A 20,000-nucleotide genomic window follows, 5' to 3' on the forward strand; every position below is an offset into this window, starting at 1 on the left:
AGAGCTCTCAACTAACACAAAAAGAACGTGGTTCGAATTCAGTTTTTCATCAGGTTTTCTTTTTTTTTTCGGGGGGTAGGAGTTTACTCTTGGTCTGCCCACCATTGAGTTAGTTACCGGATCTCAGTTAAATCTTATGCAAATACACTTTACTCTTGACCGACATCCTATCCGAAGGCAGCGAGTAAATTCTACTCTCAGTTTCATGCTGTAGTTACTAGGTTGTTCTTCGACTCCATGGACATCACGGCTCATTTTCTGTTCCAAGTCAGCATCCCCCCCCCCCCCCCCCAACCTCCCTGACCCACGTGATGTTAACTCCCTCAACCCTAAAACCAGCTATATCCGTAGTTAACCAGAGTTATATTTACTCCATGCCTATTTATCACATTTTTCTGAGACAAATTATAGGCGTAGTATCAAAACTAATGTTTTAAGTTTTTACATTTTAATGGTAGTTGAATAAAACTTTCTATGTACATGCTCATTTATAATACATTTTTTCTTATTTTTAAGAGTAGCAAAAATCTCTAGGATTGAGTGAGTTAACACTTCTTTATATTTGCCCCTAGGAAGAAATAGATAATAATTTTCCCATAGAAAGGAGTAGAAAAGGGTTTAAAAAAAAAAAAGCCAAACCCAGGACAGCAGCAGTTGTATCCGAATGGGCATAGTAATCGTATTAGCACTGTCGTCTGTCTCCATCGACGATCCGCCCCTGGTTGAGTGCGTCAGGTCCTATCCTGCTCTTGTCGCCGCCGCCGCTGCCGTCTCACGACCTTTTCCCGTCCGTCCGTCCGTCCGTCCTCATTCATTTCCCTCCATTTCCTATCGGTAAATAATTATGTCGGATGTCTTACTGAATTTTCTCACGACATCCTCTAGCAGTTTTCTTGGGAACGGGCGGACGGACGGACGGTCGACGGTCGCAGACGGCATCCGAATAGTCCAAGTCAGTTCTGCGTATACTAATTAATTAAATTTAATGGAGTTTTATATAGCGCAATATCCACTAAATGTGCCCAAAGCGCTTTACAATGGGTCCCTGGTCAACAGCAACATTTAACATGTAGGACGGAACATGCCGCCTGTTAGGCGATATTACAATTTTTCGGACTAAGACAACGCTGTGAACGGCCTGGTTCTCATTTTACACCTGAGTACGGTGAGAGAATGTGAGTAAAGAGCCTTTTCCAAGGACTCAACTATGCGCCGAGCGCGAGGCTCGAACCCAGGACCTTCCGATCCGAAAGCGAGTGTCATACCACTAGACCACATAGCCGCACTACTAACACACACGAATAATCGTGCACCGGTTACGCCATCAGGTGAGATTTATGGCGGTGAATAGATTTGCCCTTTTCATCGCAAAGCACTGCTTTCTTTGGGGCAAAGCAGGAGAGAAAATAATACAAGGAAAGAAATAGAAGAAAAAACATCCCAAGAAATCAATCTGCCTCAACTGGGGGTCGAACCTCAGACTTTTTGTTTACCGGTCAGAAGTACTACCAATACACAAGAGAAGTAGCAATGACTATGAAAAATGTTTTTTTTTCTCTTTTTGAGGAAAAATTTGGTCTAAAATCAAAGCCCTATCTCCATTGAGTAAAAATTTTTTGAATTTTGAAAATCCATTCATAAATAAACAAGTTATGCAGTTTCAATGGTGTCATTTATTTGGATGACCCGCAAAGAGGAAAAAAAACGCGAAAATATGGGACGCTTTTTCGGCATTTTTTTTCGACCTTTGGTTGTATCTTGCGTAATAAGTGGATTAAAAGATTGAAACTTGAAGAGCAAATTAGGATGGTGTTTTGTAAAATACGGGAAAAGTACTCGTCATATTCATATGAAATTTTACAACCAAAAAGAAGAAATGTTCATGTATTACCTTGTCAGCGACAAAACCTCCACGCCGGTAGTTTTAGAAATATTTTACTCCAAAGAGTAAAAATCTATTTTTAACGGTTTTCTGGTAATCGCACGAGTTTTGTCGCTTGACATAATCGAAAATGACCTTTTTTCTAACTGTGTGCCAACATTCAGTCATATTCATCGATAAACAGCGTCGTAATTAATTTTTTTAAAATAGCATATACGAAACGGCTTCGTCCCATATTTTGACGCGAATTCGGGCACTTCGTGAGCGAAAAAGAGGCCCAAAGATTTGTGCGGGATAGTCATTGCTAAGAGAAGTCACCCGATAAATGTGCGGTTATGTGGTATAGTGGTATGACACTCGGAAGGTCCTGGGTTCGACCCTCGCTCGGCGCATAGTTGAGTGATTGGAAAAGGCTCTTTACTCACATTCTCTCACCATACTCAGGTGTAAAATGAGTACCTGGCCGTTAACAGCGTTGTCTATGTCGAAAAAAAATGTAATAACGCCTAACAGGCGTCATGTCTCGTTCTACATGTTACATGTTGCTGTTGGTTAGGGACCCTTTGTAAAGCACTTTGAGTACGTTTTGTGAATATTGCGCTTTATAAAAGCTCAAACTCAAGTTTGATAAATGGGACTGCTTAACGTTTATATTCTTCCCGCACAGGATTATTTTTTCAAAAGTGGACTCTTGCCGAAACAATTGCTAAGATTTCCTCACAATATGAAAGTTAAATTCGTAATTGATCTTCAGTTATGAAATTGTTTATTTTGGAATTAAATTATAATTTGGAAACCCTATTTTAACTGTATCTCCCTAATAATTGTTGTATTTATACTGTCTTTCACCCCCCAGATCACCACATACCTCGGCAAACGGGACTTCATCGATCATCTGTCTCATATCGACCCCATAGGTTTGTTGTCATATCCTAGTCCTAAACAAAGCATTATTTCATTTAATACAGGGTGTCCACAAAGTCTAGGTACATGTCGTATTTCCCCATTTATTTTTATTTATTCATTCATTTATGCTATAGATTGTGGAGATTTGGCTGAATGATACTTTTCTTCACTGAAGAAGAGGTCATGTATAGTTAAAATACAATTCATTTACATCCCAATCGAATAAGATAGAGTTTTTAAAGATGAATTTGTACTATCACCACGTACCCAGACTTTATGGACATCCTGTATAATAAAGACGAATCGAGCTAATGGCGTAAAGCTACATTTTCAGCATAGAATCAAACATGTGAAGGTCCTTGTGTTTAGTTTAAGGACCCTGGTTAAATGAAGGTGACTTTCATAATCAAAACAAAAACTTAAGTTTGAAATGAATCCTAAAATGTCCTTAAAGCTAAGATTCAAGCTTAGAATGAATCCTAAAATTGATTGTGAAAGTCAACGTTCTTTTAAACAGGGTACTTAAACTAAACCTGAAACTTAAAACAAATGTTATAAAGGTTAAAAAGCTAAATTTCAAGGTGGAAGTCAACCTCCAAAAATTCGTTTAGCTATATCTTAAGCTTAGAATCAACAAAGACTTCTAAATCTTTAGTTTATACTCAACCTTTTAAAATAATAAATATAATATACATACAAAAAATTTATCCTTAAAATAATTAAAGCTCAAGATTAAATGAATCCTAAAAGGTATGATAAGCTAAGACTCAATTTCAAAATATATCCTAAGATATCATAAAGCTAAAACTCAAGCTTAAAATGAATCCTAAAATGTCTCTAAAGATCAAATTTAAGTCTAAAATTAATCCTAATATGTCTGTAAAGTTGAAGCTAAACTTTAAAATGTTTCCAAAAATAGCATTAAGCTAAAACTCAAGATTAATGAGAACCCATTAATGTGTGTAAAGCTAAAACTGAAGTTTAAAATTAATCCTAATATTTTGTCTGTAAATCTGAAAATAAACATTAAAATGTTAAAAAATAAAAATAAAATATCATAAAGCTAAAAGTCAAACTTAAAATGAATCCTAAAATGTCTCTGTAAAGATAAAACACAAGCTCAAAGTGAATCCTCAAATGTATGTAAAGCTGAAACCCAGGCTTAAAATGAACCTTTATTCACCGAAAAGCTATACCTCAAAACTGAATCCTAAAATGTCTGTAAACCAAAAAATGCAAGCTCAAAATAAACCCTATAATGTCTATAAAACTAAAACAAATTCATGCTTAAAATGAATCCTAGAAAATTTAAAGAAAAATCTAAAGACTCTCTTTCCAGAAATTTTTATCCTGGGCATTTCTTATTGAGAGTAAATTATACTTTTATTTTGTTCCATTTGTTGAATGTATTTCATTTGTAAACTTGCATAGTTAGTGTGTGCGACAGTTGTGTGTGTGTCTGCTTGGCTCGGTATTGATGTGTTTTATGGTTTGACAAGTATATTTGTAAAGCGCTTTGAGGCTTCGTATTTAGCGCTATAAAGAATTATGAATTATTTTATTATTAAATTATTATTATTATTATTATTATTATTATTATTATTATTTTATTTTATTATTATTATTAATTATTATTATTATTATTATATTATATATTGTTATTATTAGTATTTATTTTATTATTTTATTATTATTATTATATATATTATTATTATTATTATTATTATTATTATTATTATTATTATTATTATTATTATTATTATTATTATTATTATTATTATTATTATTATTATTATTATTATTATTATTATTATTATTATTATTATTATATTATTATTATTATTATTATTATATTTATTATTTATTATTATTTATTATTATATTATTATTATTTATTATTATTATATTATTATTATTATTATTATTATTATTATTATATATTATTATTATTATTATTATTATTATATTTTTTGTTGTTATTATTATTATATATTATTATTATTATTATTATATTATTTATTATTATATTATTATTATATTATATGTTATGTATTATTATTATTATTATTATTATTATATATTATTATTATTATTATTATTATTATTATTATATTATTATTATTATTATTATTATATTTATTTTATTTATTATTATATCTAAAACTCAAGCTTAAAACCTCCCATTACCATCTCTCCCCCAATCAGATGGAGTCATCCTCGTGGACCCAGAGTACCTCAAAGACAGAAAAGTGTTCGCACACATCCTCGCTGCCTTCAGGTATGGCCGTGAGGATCTGGACGTGTTGGGTCTCACCTTCAGAAAGGACCTTTATTTGTCATCCATGCAGGTAATGTTTTTTTTTATTCGTATGCCATCAAAAGGGGACACGAATTAATGGGAGTGTTGGAATATTATTGATTTTTTTTGTTTATAGTATTCGTTTTTGTTGGGGTTTTTTTTTTTTTTGTTTTGTTTTGTTTTGTTGGGTTTATTTGTTTTGTTTTTTTTGGATTGTGTTTTTAAAAATGTTTTGTTTTGTTTTCGATTTGTTTGAGGGTTTGTTTGTTTTTTCACATCAATATTTTAAATATTGTTGCCATCGCGCGACCTGTTAGAAATGTCCCTTTACTCACGTTTATGACCGTGCAATCATATTATCAATATTTCATTGGGCCTGTTTTCTTGATAAAGGGGGAAACTCGAAACGTCCATTTTATCTGTTTTCATATATTGAATTGAAGCTTACATTCAATTTCACATTGTTATTTATTTTGGGGAGGAGAAGGAGTGGTGATTTGGGAATAGGGGGGTTGGGGGGGGGGAGTATAACAGAGATTATATTATATAATGATAGACTGATTTTTCATCATGTTGTGAGAGAGTTTGTCTACAGCCTATAGCCATTATTATAATAATAGTATTTGCTGACGTAACTTCCTTGTTTTGATCCAGGGTGGAAAATGCTTTCACTCTAATGTTGACATTAAAAAAAAAATTTTTGGATCATTTTCCTATGATGTTTTTAACTCTTGGAGAGAGGAACATAAACATTCTTCGTATATTCCTCTATATTATAGGCCTAACTGCTCCGTGCCATTATTATTTTTAAGGCTGTTGGTGTGGTGCTTTCGTTGTTACAATTAATGATGATGATTATATATGTGATGGTGATAACGATAACGATGAAGATTGTGATGATGATGATGATGATGATGATGATGATGAAGTGTCATCGTTATTCTACGTACAGATTTGTATTTATTTATTTATTTATTTATTTATTTATTTATTTATTTATTTATTTATTTATTTATTTATTATTTTATTTATTATTTTATTTATTTATTGTTTTTTGTTTTTGTGTTGTTTTTTTGTTTGTTTTGTTTTTGTTTGTTTTTTTTGGTTGTTTTTTTTGTTGGGTTTTTTTTTGTTTTGTTTCTTTTGTTGTTTTTTTTTTTTGTTTTTTTTTGTATTTTCCCTTTTTAAAGGCCGGGTGGTATTAAGTTTTTGTCACAGACTTGCATTTGAAACGTAGGAAGTACCTACAATAAGCACAGTCGTTGTATTAGGCTATAATATAGAATTTGGGTATACTTTGGTTGCAATCTACAAATTATTGAAGGAGAGTGGACAGATATATACAATATATTATATAATGTGGATCCGTTTATTTTGTTTGTTCATTCTCTATGTGTGTGTGTGTGTGTGTGTGTGTGTGTGTGTGTGTGTGTGTGTGTGTGTGTCGTGTATCTGTTCTCTATCTATTAAAGAAATATTTAAACACCCGTCTCCGGAATTATCAGTATCAGTTGGCGCAGGGCTGCAGTCGTGACGTCACTTCCCTCGTAATGACGCATAGTAACTTAGTAACTGGTTCTAAACAGTGACGCCCTTATGAAATACTTCTCCGTCGAGTAGAAAAGTCTATCCAGAGGAGAAAAACATTATGATCATGTTTTGACGTTTAATACATTCTGATCACATTATGACATGTGGAAAAGTTCTTGTCAGCATGAAGAATAAAAAGTACCGATGTTCTTTGTTTAGAACCAAGCTGCTCGTTGCTGGGCGGACGTGACATCAGACTGTGGAATCCAATTCCAGCGACATTCAACGTTGTCTGTTATTCCTATAGATAGCATGCGCTTGGCTAAGCAGCTCACAACATTGCCATCCGGAACTATTATTATAACTGACCAACACACAAAACTCTGTGTAACCATGAACTTTTATAGTCTGGTTAATACAGTTTAGTGAGAATTACTCATAAACGTGGATGGCAAAAAAAAACAATAACAAAGACCTGAGTGACGTCAACTTCGTTCTATCTATAGACAGAGCTGCCAATTTGAAATTTTAAAAATTCGTAGTTTCCAAGGGGAGAAAAAATATGAAAAAGTCACTATAAATAACTTTACATATCAATAATCTGCCATCACCATGATCCACAAATGCTTCAAAGTCCTGAACAATATTTAAAAAAGTGAGCTTTTATCTAGCGCAATATCCACTAAACGTGCTCAAAGCGCTTTTCAATGGGTCCCTGGTCAACAGCAACATTTAACATGTAGGACGGGACATAACGCCTGTTAGGCGATATTACAATTGTTCGGACAAAGACAACGCTGTTAACGGCCAGGTAATCATTTTACACCTGTGTACGGTGAGAGAATGTGAGTAAAGAGCCTTTTCCAAGGACTCAACTATGCGCCTAGCGTGAGGCTCGAACCCAGGACCTTCCGATCCGAAAGCGAGTGTCATACCTACCACTAGACCACATAGCCGCACACATATAGATAGAATGAAGTTGACGTCACTCTGATTTTTGTTATTGTTTTTTTTGCCATCCGCGTTTATGAGTAATACTCACTAAACGGTATAAGCCAGACTAAAAACGTTCATGATTACACATAGTTTGTGTGTTGGTCCGTTATACTTCCGGATGGCAATGTTATGAGCTTCTTAGCCAAGCGCATACTATCTATAGGATCTAAGGAACTAAATTTTCCTTTTCAACAAGACTTATTGAGTCAAAGAGGTGAATGCAGTTCTGTAGCTGGAGCCAAAAATTCGTAATTCTACGATTTTTTCGTAATACTATGCAGGTCTGCCTGTAGGTGGCATCGATGCCCATTGATCTCTCCCCCCCCCCCCCCACCCATGGCGTTTTGTCCTTGGGTGTGGCATTTTATACGCAAGTTACCCCTACTCGATATTTTTTTTGAAATGAAAAATGAGCTTTTATATAGCGCAATATCCACTAAATGTGCTCAAAGCGCTTTACAAGGGGTCCCTGACCAACAGCAACACGTAACATGTAGAACCAGACATGACGCCTGATATAGGAGTAAAGTATGAGCGTGCTGGATGGAGGGTTTTACTGTTGTTGAAAAAAAAAGGTAGTAGCACAAATAAGGCGTCTGTCAGGCGATCTGAAATTTATTGTGTAATGGAACTAGGATTCCGTGCTGCCTACTAAGGAAATGAAAGAGGATGAAAAAGAAAAAAAGCATTGTTAAGTGCATTTACTGTGATGAAACCTCGGAAATAAGAAACAGAACTGCAAATATTTAATTTCTCTATTAACCGGATGTTTCGACTTTACTAAATCAAACTAAAATTGAGAATACCAACATGAATTCTGTTATTGCGCTTTAATGAAATTACCACCTGTTCTGCCCGTCAAATCAATATTACGAACACACACAACTATATGTAACCTTATACGTGTATAGTCTTGTCTGATTGAAAGAATTGGATCCAATAGTCTGATGTCACGCCGCCTGGCAACGGCGGCCATCTTGGTTCTAAACAAAGAAAATCATTACTTTTTATTCTTCATGCTGGCTTGAACTTTTCATATGCCTTGTGATCAGAATGTGTAAAAGTCAAAACATTGTTAAATTTATGTTGTTTGTTTTTTCCCTCTGGATATGCTTTTATGCTCGCCAGAGAAATGTTTCATACGGCGTCCGCCATTGTTCCGATAGTTTAGAGCCAGTGTTACTAAGTTACCACGCGTCATTAGGAAGGAAGTGACGTTACGACTGTTGAATCCTATTTAGTGAGAACTAATCATCCAACTACCGGTCTAAAATCAATAACATAAAGAGCCAAGTGACGTCATCTTCATTCATTCTACATCGACCGATCCTTTTATCCGAATTCCACATAAATATTATTATTTGTATTTGGTTGTCCATTGTTCTTCAATGAATTTAAAAAAAAATTATCTGCTATAAGAGGTTTCTTTACGATAGCCATCAATGTTTATTCAAAGAATCCCCTCTATCCCCCCGGCCCCCCTCCCTCTCCCCTTCCTTTCCCCCATTTTTACCGTCGCCAGGTCTACCCGCCCCTCAAAGACAGCAAAGAGAACAAACCCCTGACGAGACTGCAGGAGAGGCTCATCAAAAAGTTGGGGCCGAATGCCTACCCTTTCTTCTTCGAGGTAATGTGCTATGTTTATGTGTGTGTGTGCGCGCGCGCGCGTGCGTTTGTGTGTTTGTGACAGAGAGAGAGAGAGGAGAGAAAGGTGTGTTAGTATGTTTGTGTGAGAGAAAGATAGAGGGTGTGGGTGGGTGGATGGGTGTGAAAGTGAGAGAGAGAGAGAGAGAGAGAGAGAGAGAGAGAGAGAGAGAGAGAGAGAGAGAGAGAGAGAGAATATGAATGTATATTATGTCGGAATGTGTGTTTGTGAGTGAACGTCTCTGTGTGTGTTAGATTGTATGAATGTTTGTTTTGTGGTGTCTATGATAGAGAAAGTGAAGAGAGAGAGAGAGAGAGAGAGAGAGAGAGAGAGAGAGGAGGGAAAGGTGTGTAGAGAGAGAGAGAGAGAGAGAGAGAGAGAGAGAGAGAGAGAGAGAGAGAAGTTGAAGAAATACAAGTTTAATCTTCGAGTGTTTTAACAATGTCAAAATATTGACTGAACCTTTCAACGTCCTCAAGAATGTCAAAATAATATTGACTTAATATTTCAACTCCCTCGGTTCACCCATCATAATATGCGTCCATTAATTTAAAAAACCCTAAACAAATATTTGATTATTGATAATACAGAACTGCGTACAATGGATTCCTGATACTGGCAACACCCACCCGACCCACCAGATCACTTGGTTGACTTTAAGCAAGGTTCATTTTATCCATTAAAATTATTAATGGAACACATGTGTTGCAGTGAATGACATAATCAGTCGAATGGTGAAAAGGTTGTGAACTGAGATATTGCCAAGTTTAGTTAGGTCAATTTTTATCCAAAATGAGTTCTTGTCATAAATGATTATGAAACCAACCCTTTTTGTACATCTTCGAGAAATATCAAAAGCTTAATTTCACTTCTAAATAATTTTTTACAGCTAGTCAAGATGAAAAAAGTATGCAAGTTGATAAAAAATTGCTGGATACCTTTCCTATACATCTGATCATATCTTCATGAAAAATCACCCGATTTACTTCAAATAAAGATTAAAATGCTCTGGTGAGCATATTCTTTCAGAAAATGAAGAGAAAAAAAATGCAAATCCAAAATTTTCACCTTCCTACTGATTATATCATGCACTGACACATTTAAATAAAGAACAAAACGTTTTTGGACCAACAAGAGGTTGGCAGTACAGCGCCGCAAATTGAGCTAGGCAGGGCGAGGTGACTTGTTCAAGGCCACACATCGCAGCGGCAGATGATCGAACTCGGTTGCTTTCGGGTACAAAGCAAAGACCGTACCGCTGAGCCAGGCTCTCCCCCCCCCCCCCCCCCCCCCCCCCCCCCCCCCCCCCCCTAAGCGCGACATCGTTTGTTTTTAACAAGGCTAGATGCTTTCCGCTTCTCATATTATTAAAGGTTAATTAATTAGTCTACCGATCTTGAAGCCATAAGCACTTTAAATGATTAGTTGTGTGTGTGTGTGTGTGTGTGTGTGCGCGCGTGTGCGTGCATGTGTGTGTGTTTATATGATGACTTTAACAGTGCCAAAAGAGTAGTTATAAGGTCATTTCTCCTCCCTCCCACCTTTTTCTTTGCAAATTCCCAAAGTTTCTGCTCCTGTTCTTGAACAATTTTATGAGTCTATGGCTTCCTTCCATAGTAGTATGTATAATATATCTGAAATAACACAGAGCTACAAAAAATACCACCAACATTTTCTCGTTTTTCTCCTCCCCCTCCCTTCCTCCCCCTTCTTTCCAGCTGCCTCCCAACTCCCCTGCCTCCGTGACGTTACAGCCCGCCCCCGGGGATACTGGAAAGGTCAGTAAATAAAACCGTTGTCTATTGTAGTAGGTATGTCTATTCTATACATGATGGATAGTATTCTGTTGTGTCCCTTTATGATATTAATACTTGTCTTGCGTACTTTTGTGTGGATACAGACACACTCACACACACACTCAATAATTCTCATACACGAGCTCGGACACACACCAACGCGCACGCAGAAGCACACGTACACACACAAACACACACACAATTCTTTTTTTTTATTCTGTCGTATACTGGAGTGACTCATTTCATATTCTCGAATTTAGAAACAAAAAATAAAGAATAAAATAATAACAATAAAATTCCCTTTATTCGTCCCAAGGGGAAAATTTGTCTCTAGGGTCTATTCCAAGGGAAAACTGGAATAACCCAGTTGTCACCCGCAATGCAGCGCCGCAATTTGAGCTACGGCGCAGTGACTTGCTCAATCAAGGCCACACAGCGCAGCGGCGGGTGATCGAACTCGGTACCTTTCGGGTACGAATCAAAGACCGTACCCGCTGAGCCACGCCGCTGCCACTTTAAACGAATGAAAGAAAAATATGACTAGACCTCGCGATGGAAAAAAGATGCTAACCCCCAAGCACGTCAAAACAGAGTCTGTAACCCGACACTTAATCGAAGCCTTAGGTTTGAACAATTTTTTTTTTTGGTCTAGTTGGGTCTAAGAGAATGGGCGGACTTTTGTCGTCACAGCCAACGTCAATGAGGATGGCGCTGGATAGTGAGTGAGTGAGTGGGGGATTATATTTCAATCCATCGATATAATTCGTAGTAAAAGATTTCTGCTGGAATGCCGTCCGTGTCTTCCAGTGAAAGCTAAGGCGTGAGGAAAATAACGGCTTTTTAACTCACCCAACCCTAGAGATTTTTGCTAATTTTCAAAAATAAGCATGTCGACAAATAGTTTTATTAAACTACCATTAACATGCAAAAACTAAAAACATTAGCTTTGATACCACGCCTATAATTTGTCTCAAAAAAATGTAATAAATAGGCATGGGGTAAAAGTAACCCCGGATAAACTACGGATATAGTCGGTGTTAGGGTTGAGTGAGTTAAAAATGTTCTAGCTGTCCTTGTTCCGTATTGATGAGTTGATTCTTTAAAAATAAAAGATAAAAGTATTCCTTTTTTAAAAAAAGACAACAGGGGAGAAGCTAGATAGATATGTGTATCCTTTTGAAAACACACACACACACACACACACACACACACACACATACACATACACATACACCAAGCACGTCAAAAGAGTGTCTCTAGCCCGACACTTAATCGAAGGTTTGAACAATTTTTTTTTTTGTTTTGGTCTAGTTGGGGGATTATATATCAATCCATCGATATAATTTGTAGTATAAGATTTCTGCTGGGATGCCCTGTCTTCCGGATAAAGCCTGAAAAAAAATTCCCGGCTTTTTAAAAATGTTCCAGCTGACCTTGTTCTGTATTGATGAGTTGATTTTTTTGAAAAAAGATGAAAGCATTATATTTTTTTAGACAGTTAAGGAGAAGCTAGATTGATATGTATCCTTTTGCAAACAAACACACAAACACACACACCCCACACACACACACGCATAAACACACAATTCTTTTTAAATTCTGTCGTACACGCTGACAAAACGCATTTCATATTTTCGAATTTGGTAAAAAAAAAAAAAAGATTGAGAGAAAGAAAGAAAGAAAATTGACTAGAACTCGCGATGGAAAAAAAGATGCTGACCCCAAGCACGTCAAAACAACAGAGTCTCTAACCTGACACTTAATCGAAGCCTTAGGTTTGAACTATATTTGTTTTGGTCTAGTTGGGGGATTATATATCAATCCAACGATATAATTTGTAGTATAAGATTTCTGCTGGGATGCCCTGTCTTCCGGCTAAAGCCTGAAGAAGAAAACGGCTTTTTAAAAATGTTCCAGCTGACCTTGTTCCGTATTGATGTGTAGAATTTTTAAATAAAAAAGATGAAAGCATTATTTTTTTTTAAAAAAGACAACACTTAAGGAGAAGCTAGACATATGTGTGTATCCTTTTCTATGACTTAAGGGTGATAGAATTTTATGGAGAGAAGCTTTGCACAAAATATTAGATATTTTATGAGAACAAATGTCAGGAATTTTTATTTTAGCAAAGGGCATCCTTGTTCCGGGTCATTTGTTGTTGTTGTTTTGTTTTTTGTTTGTTTGTTTGTTTGTTTGTTGGATTTTTGTTTTGTTTTTCTTTTGTTTGTTTTGTTTTGGTTTGTTTTTTTTTTTTTTTTGTTTTTTTTTTTTGGGGGGGGGGGGGGGTTGTAAATTCTGGTTTGTCATTTCGCAGTAGAATTATCCATATCAATTATCCATCACAGTTATTGAAATAGTTCTTGAAACGCTGTTTCATCATCAGGAGATTTTGGGTTTTTTTAATGCAAGGCGCTTAGACCATCGAGACTGAAGCAAAAGCCAACTGGTACAAGCCGCAATAAAAGTGGCCCAATCAAGCTGTAAATAGAAAAGACCAGGTCACAATCTTTATACTGCGATCAGGACGCAAACGCTTGAAATACCACATGCACGAAATTTTCAAAATGGGAGAAACAGGTATAGATAGTATGCGCTTGGCTTAGAAGCTCACAGCATTGCCATCCGGAAGTATAACGGACCAACCCACAAAACTATGTGTAATCTTGAACGTTTATAGTCTGGTTAATACAGTTTAGTGAGAATTACTCATAAACTCGGATGACAAATAACAATAACAAAGACCTTAATGACGTCAACTTCATTCTATCTATATTATTATGTGACTGTGGTGAAGGAGAAGAAGAAGAAGACGCCCGTCATATACTTCAAACCTGCCCAAAGTAAGCAACAACAGCACAATAGGATTAAACAGTCGTGACGTCACTTCCTCGTAATGACGCATGTTAACTTATTACTGGTTCTAAAATATAGGAACAATGTTTGACGTCCTTGTGAAATACTTCTCCGACGAGCATAATAGTGTATCCAGAGGATAAAATCATTATAAATCTGATCATGTTTTGTTTTTTATATATTCTGATCACATGAAAAAGTTCTAGCCAGCATGAAGAGTAGGAATTACCGATTTTCTTTCTTTAGAACCAATCTGCTCGTTGCTGGACGGATGTGACATCAGACTATTGAATCCTATTGTACTTGTTTCCGCTTTGAACCCTCGCTGCATCACACTGGCACTGTTTCATGTGCCCTTTTCCAGGCCTCACTCTGTATAAACGGGTGGTTGGATGGGAGCATCACCCTTGAATCATATACCTATGATGTTCGCATGGGTGTACGATCCGATAGTGATGTCGTTTCTTCTTCTCTTTACTAGCCTATCCTGCTTCTTTGGTTTGTGATTGTATTTTTGACAGGGGATATTTTTTTTCCTGTAAATCCTCTCCCTGTTTGTTCTTGGTTATTTATAATTTAGCTTATGATATCTTTAGGTTATGATTTTGATTGACATTTGTACTATTTTTGTTAGATTGCTTGTTTTTTTTTTTGTTTCAGCGGTCTCTCATATAACCTCAATTGTGTTGGAAGAGACCTAAAGCAACAAACAAACAAAAAACAAACAAAAAACTCTGTATAAATAATCTAGTACTGAGATAAAACTATTTAATCTATGTTAATTTCAAATTGTTCCCATGTTCCCATCCCATCCTCACCCTGCCTGCATCTCTCTTTGACAACGAAAACCAATCGTGTTGTCGTCCTTTGCTGTTGATGACGTCATCAGCCGTGTGGCGTGGACTATGAGCTGAAGACATTTGTAGCTGACAATATTGATGAGAAACCACACAAACGGTAAGTCTACAATCTTGCTGTGCTCAAAATAAAAGAAAAACTTTTTTTTAAAAGGCCTTAAGCCTCTTCTTCTTCTTCTTCTTCTTCTTCTTCTTCTTCTTCTTCTTCTTCTTCTTCTTCTTCTTCTTCTTCTTCTTCTTCTTCTTCTTCTTCTTCTTCTTCTTCTTCTTCTTCTTGTGGAAACCTCCAATATTGTCGATTATCACTCCACATTGTAAACTTGTTAAAACTCTGCACATAATACTACTCTTATCACTTAGAATATCAATTGATAAATTTATATGACCTCCATTTTGGCAAAAAGTCTTAAACCAAGGTCTTAAACCAAGGACATATTTAGATGACCTCTTTGAAGTCTTAGGCTTGAGAATTTTGGACGAGTTGAGTTTCATCTTAATCTGTGGATATTTGACTTCAAATGACAGAAACCAGCATCACCCAATACTAGGAAACCCGCTACTGCCTACATAGTTTAGTACGATACCTAAGATTTTGAACAGACAACTCGTCCTTCAAATATCGATCGATTAAAATTACCTTTATCTTGAATCTTTGGTTTGAGACTTTCCTCATATTGTCTTTATGTTTGAAATTTTTACTTCCTCCTTCCACAGCAATTCAGTCCGTCTGGCCATCCGTAAGTTGACGTATGCCCCAGAGGAACCCGCCCCACAGCCAAACGCCGAGGTGCTCAAGGACTTCATCATGAGTCCAGGAAATATCAAGTTGGAGGCCTCGCTTGATAAAGAGGTGAGTGTGTTATGATGGAGAGATGTTTCTTAGGATGGGGGGGGGGGGGGGGGGTGTCGTAGCAAGTATGTATGTGAAATCTCATTTATTACTGCGTATTTGTATGATGTTTGCATATGATGGAGAGATGAACCCTGCTTCTTGGGGAGAGGGGGGGGGGGGGGGGGGGGGGGGGGGGGGGGGGGGTTGTCGTAAATATATGTAGGCCCACTCTTTTTTAGATATATATATATTTATAGATAAATGAAGCATTGTGAACAAGTGGAATTTCGCTATGCAAGTGTGTGTTTTGTGTCTATGTTTACCTCAAATATATTCTTATATTAAAGCCATTTTTCTTATTTCCATTTCCGTTTATTATCTCCCTTGTAGAAATACTACCACGGAGAAAGTATTGCCATCAATGTTCTAGTCGACAACAACACTAACAAAACAGTCAAGAAAATCAAGATTTCAGGTAAATACTTTTACTAGACATCATTGAGTTCCAATGCTGTTACACTATGATAACCCCTTTAGACGTCATCAAAGATGATCGAATATAAAATCAAAACACTTTTCCACTTTTCTTCTTCTGGACTCCCACTTTCCTATTTTTACCAATATTTATTCTGCTGCTTTTAACAAGTACAAGGCAGATCCGAAAGTATTGGCATTGAAATATCACTATCTGAATTCGCTTCAACAGTCGTAATGTCATTTCCCTCGTAATGACGCATGGTAACTTAGTAACTGGCTCTAAACTATCGGAACAATGACGGACGCCCTTATGAAATATTTCTCCGACGAGCATAAAAGCGTACCCAGAGGAAAAAAAACGTTATAAATCTGATCATGTTTTGAATTTTACACATTCTGATCACATGACATGTGAAAAAGTTCTAGCCAGCATGAAGAATAAAAAGTACCGATTTTCTTTGTTTAGAACCACGATGGTCGCCGTTGTTGGGCGACGTGACATCAGACTATTGAATCCAATTCGGAATCGACAAGATTTGAAATGGCCAAAATTGCATTTTGTTCAAAGTTAATTTCAAAGTAGAAGCGTGGAAAGAATAATGTCATTTACGAAGTTTTGGCCGTTTTTACGCTGTTTTAAATTTAATTTCGGTCTCTATTATTGCCTGCTAAAGACATTTATGAAAATGTGACTGGACGGGTCTTGGGGGAAATATCCTAAAACTGCTCATTACATTACAGACATGCCCAGTTGAATAGTTTAAAAGTTAGGAGTCACAGTACTAAACTATTGTAGGGCTCGGGAGTTTGGGTCCGTGTTGACGCAGCGACTAAATTAACTCACTCAATCATATAAATTTTTGCTACTTTTCAAAATTGGAAAAAAATTTAGTAAAAATGAGCATGTACGGAGATAGTTTTATTCAACTATAATGAACCAATTAACATGCAAAAAAAAAAAAAAAAAAAAAAAAAAAAACAACATTAGCTTTGATTCTACGCCTATAATTTGTTTCATAAAAATGTAACAAATTAGGCACGGGGTAAAAGTAACCCGGGTAAACAACGGATATAGTCAGTGTTATGGTTGAGTTAGTTAACTAAACGATTTGCTCACAGCCCACTTGTACTTATTTGCAGGTCTGATAACTTAAATAGGTATGGTCTCATTGTTGTATTGGAAAATACTCTCAACCCAACGTTGTCCATTACAACAATGATATTAAATGGGGCCCACATTTGCGTTGGGGCATCAGACCTGCTAATCCGTGCACCTATCTCACTGCCTTTGATAAATATATTGAATAAGAAATACGTTTAGCAAGTCTGCTTTTGGGGACAAAATTGGTAGTTCTGCTAAATTCTGGAGGTAGTTGTTTGTTGTCTTTTTTCAATAGAAGTAGATAGGTTTAAATCAGATTTACATTTATAATATTTTTTTTAGGGCAGGGATTTTTAACACACTTACTTCCATTTAGAAAGGAGAGGGGAAAATGCCTTAATTAAAATCCTATTCTTGGGTTTTTATATTTTGCCCACTCCCAACCAACAACAAAAGCATTACAGGATACAGAGCTCACACTCAATGAGCTGGCGTCCAGCACCATCGTACTTTCCGAAAACAAGTCATTTTCTGTTTCATTTTAAAACATATATTTATTTATTTATTTATTTATTTACTGATTTATTTATATAATTCCTTTTTGTTTGTTTTTTTGTTTTTTGTTTTTTTAAGGTCAATATACCTATACCTGTTTATTGTCGTATTTAAAAGACGGAGATAATTCTAAATTGGCAAAGCAACGACAAACATTGGGTGTCTCCTATTCCTGAGGTTAAAAAAAAAAATTTAAAAAGAAGTAGATTGGTTTAAATCAGATTTACATTTCTAATATTTTCTCTAGGGATTTTAACACACTTATTTGCAGTTAGAAAGGAGAGAGGGGAAAATGCCTTAATTAAATCCTATTCTTGGGTTTTTATATTTTGCCCACTCCCAACCAACAACAAAAGCATTACAGGATACGGAGCTCACTCTCAATGAGCTGGCGTCCAGCACCATCGTACTTTCCGAGATGGAGATTAAGTGAGTCGTTGGTTGATGGAAAACATAACTCAAAATTGCCATACGCTGTCAAATCACTTGTTTACATGTTTGGCTATATTTTTTTTAAAACTCCAAATATCGATGCAGTAAGGTTAAGATGACCCTCAACTTAACAAAACTGTTAAACCTGAGACTTCAAAGACTCTCAAATTGACGACCCCCCCCCCCCCCCCCCCCCCCCTCAAAAAAAAAAAAAAAAAAAAAAAAAAAAAAAACTTCTAAAAATGTTGTTTTAAAATTGAGGGTCATCTTAATTCAACTGTACTTGAAGTAGAAAATGTATGGCCAAAAATGTTAAAAAGTGTTTGGACAGTATTTGGCAGAAGTCAATATGTTGGCTGCCAATGTGGCTATAAATATAATGTTATCTCGTCGGTTTTCATTCATTCAGTGTCTCTATCTCTCCATTCCGTGTCATTTGAATATTATGTATTTTGTATATAAATGTGTAATATTATGTTATCATGTGAAATATGGAATATATTATTGTTGGGATGTACCTCACACTGCGTGTCCACTTTCTGTTTGTCAGACATCAGATATACATTACCGCTTTGAGCCGAGATATGAATTTTAATGTTTAAGAATTTTGATTATGGACTGAAATTAAAATTTGTTAAATAGAAAATGATTTGGAAGAATTGTTGACTTAGCTTTTATACAACGTTTATACAGCGCATGATATTCATTTAATGTACTCAAGCGCTTTACAGGACAAAGCTAGTGGACACCTAGTATAAGTTTACTTGTGTAGGTCTTTGTTTTATTTCATTTTAAAAGAGATTACGTGTACATATCTTGCAACTCACGTCAGTAAACCGTATATGACTTAAATTGCGTCTATATCAACTGCAACGCTTAAAATGTAGGACAAGACATGACGTGACGCCTTTTAGGCGAGATGTGTTATTTTATTTTCAACAGACACAGCGCTGTTATCGGGCAGGTACTCATCTTACACGTGTGTGCAATAATGAGACCATGTGAGTAAAGAGTTATTTTTTAAGGATTGAATATGCACTGCCCATAGCAGCAGGACTCGAACCAGGGACATATTTGTTACAGTAAATGACATAAACAGTCGGATGGAGAAAGGGTTTGAACTGAGATATTGCCAAGTTTAGTTTGGAGGTCAATTTTTATCCAAAGTGAGTTCTTGTCATAAATAAATGATTAAATCAACCCTTTTTTGTACATCTTCGGGAAATGTCAAAGCTTAATTTCACTTCTAAATATTTTTTACAGCTAATGAAGTTGAAAAATTATGAAATTTGAGAAACGTTGCAAATACCTATCTCATACATCTGAACATAACTTCATGAAAAATCACCCGATTTACTTCAAATAAAGGTTAAAATGCTCTGGTGAGCTTATTCTTTCAGAAAATGCAATTCAAAATTTTCACCTTCCGACTGGTTATTTCATGCACCGACACATATAAGTGCCATACCACAAGACCACGAAGACCGCATTATCAATAAAGTAAAAGCAATAATAATAATAATAATAATAATAATAATAATAATAATAATAATAATAATAATAATAATAATAAATAATAATGATAATAATAATAATAATGATAATAATAATAATAATGATAATAATAATAATAATAATAATAATAATAATAATAATAATAATAATAATAATGATGATGATGATGATGATGATGATTATGATGATGATGATGATGATGATGATGATGATGATGATGATGATGATGATGATGATGATGATAATAATAATAATAATAATAATAACGGAAGGAAGAATTGCTTGAAACAGGAACTGTTCCCGATAATCTGACAATAGCCAGT

At 35.5% G+C, this 20,000-nt stretch overlaps 1 protein-coding gene across 1 annotated transcript in view; it reads left to right on the forward strand.

Moving 5' to 3' along the window:
• LOC144981074 (beta-arrestin-1-like) overlaps positions 1–20,000 on the forward strand; it is a 265,024-nt gene that overhangs the window by 211,041 nt on the left and 33,983 nt on the right. The window contains 7 exon segments of the mRNA XM_078929187.1: positions 2,739–2,799; positions 4,994–5,136; positions 9,136–9,240; positions 10,977–11,036; positions 14,797–14,864; positions 15,479–15,614; positions 15,987–16,071. Of these exon segments, the coding sequence (XP_078785313.1) occupies positions 2,739–2,799; positions 4,994–5,136; positions 9,136–9,240; positions 10,977–11,036; positions 14,797–14,864; positions 15,479–15,614; positions 15,987–16,071 (658 nt within the window).

This window comes from Berghia stephanieae, chromosome 10 (genome assembly GCF_034508935.2).
Source record: "Berghia stephanieae isolate SIO BIC M18660-M18661 chromosome 10, UCSD_Bste_1.3, whole genome shotgun sequence".
In the NCBI taxonomy this organism is placed as follows: domain Eukaryota; kingdom Metazoa; phylum Mollusca; class Gastropoda; order Nudibranchia; family Aeolidiidae; genus Berghia; species Berghia stephanieae.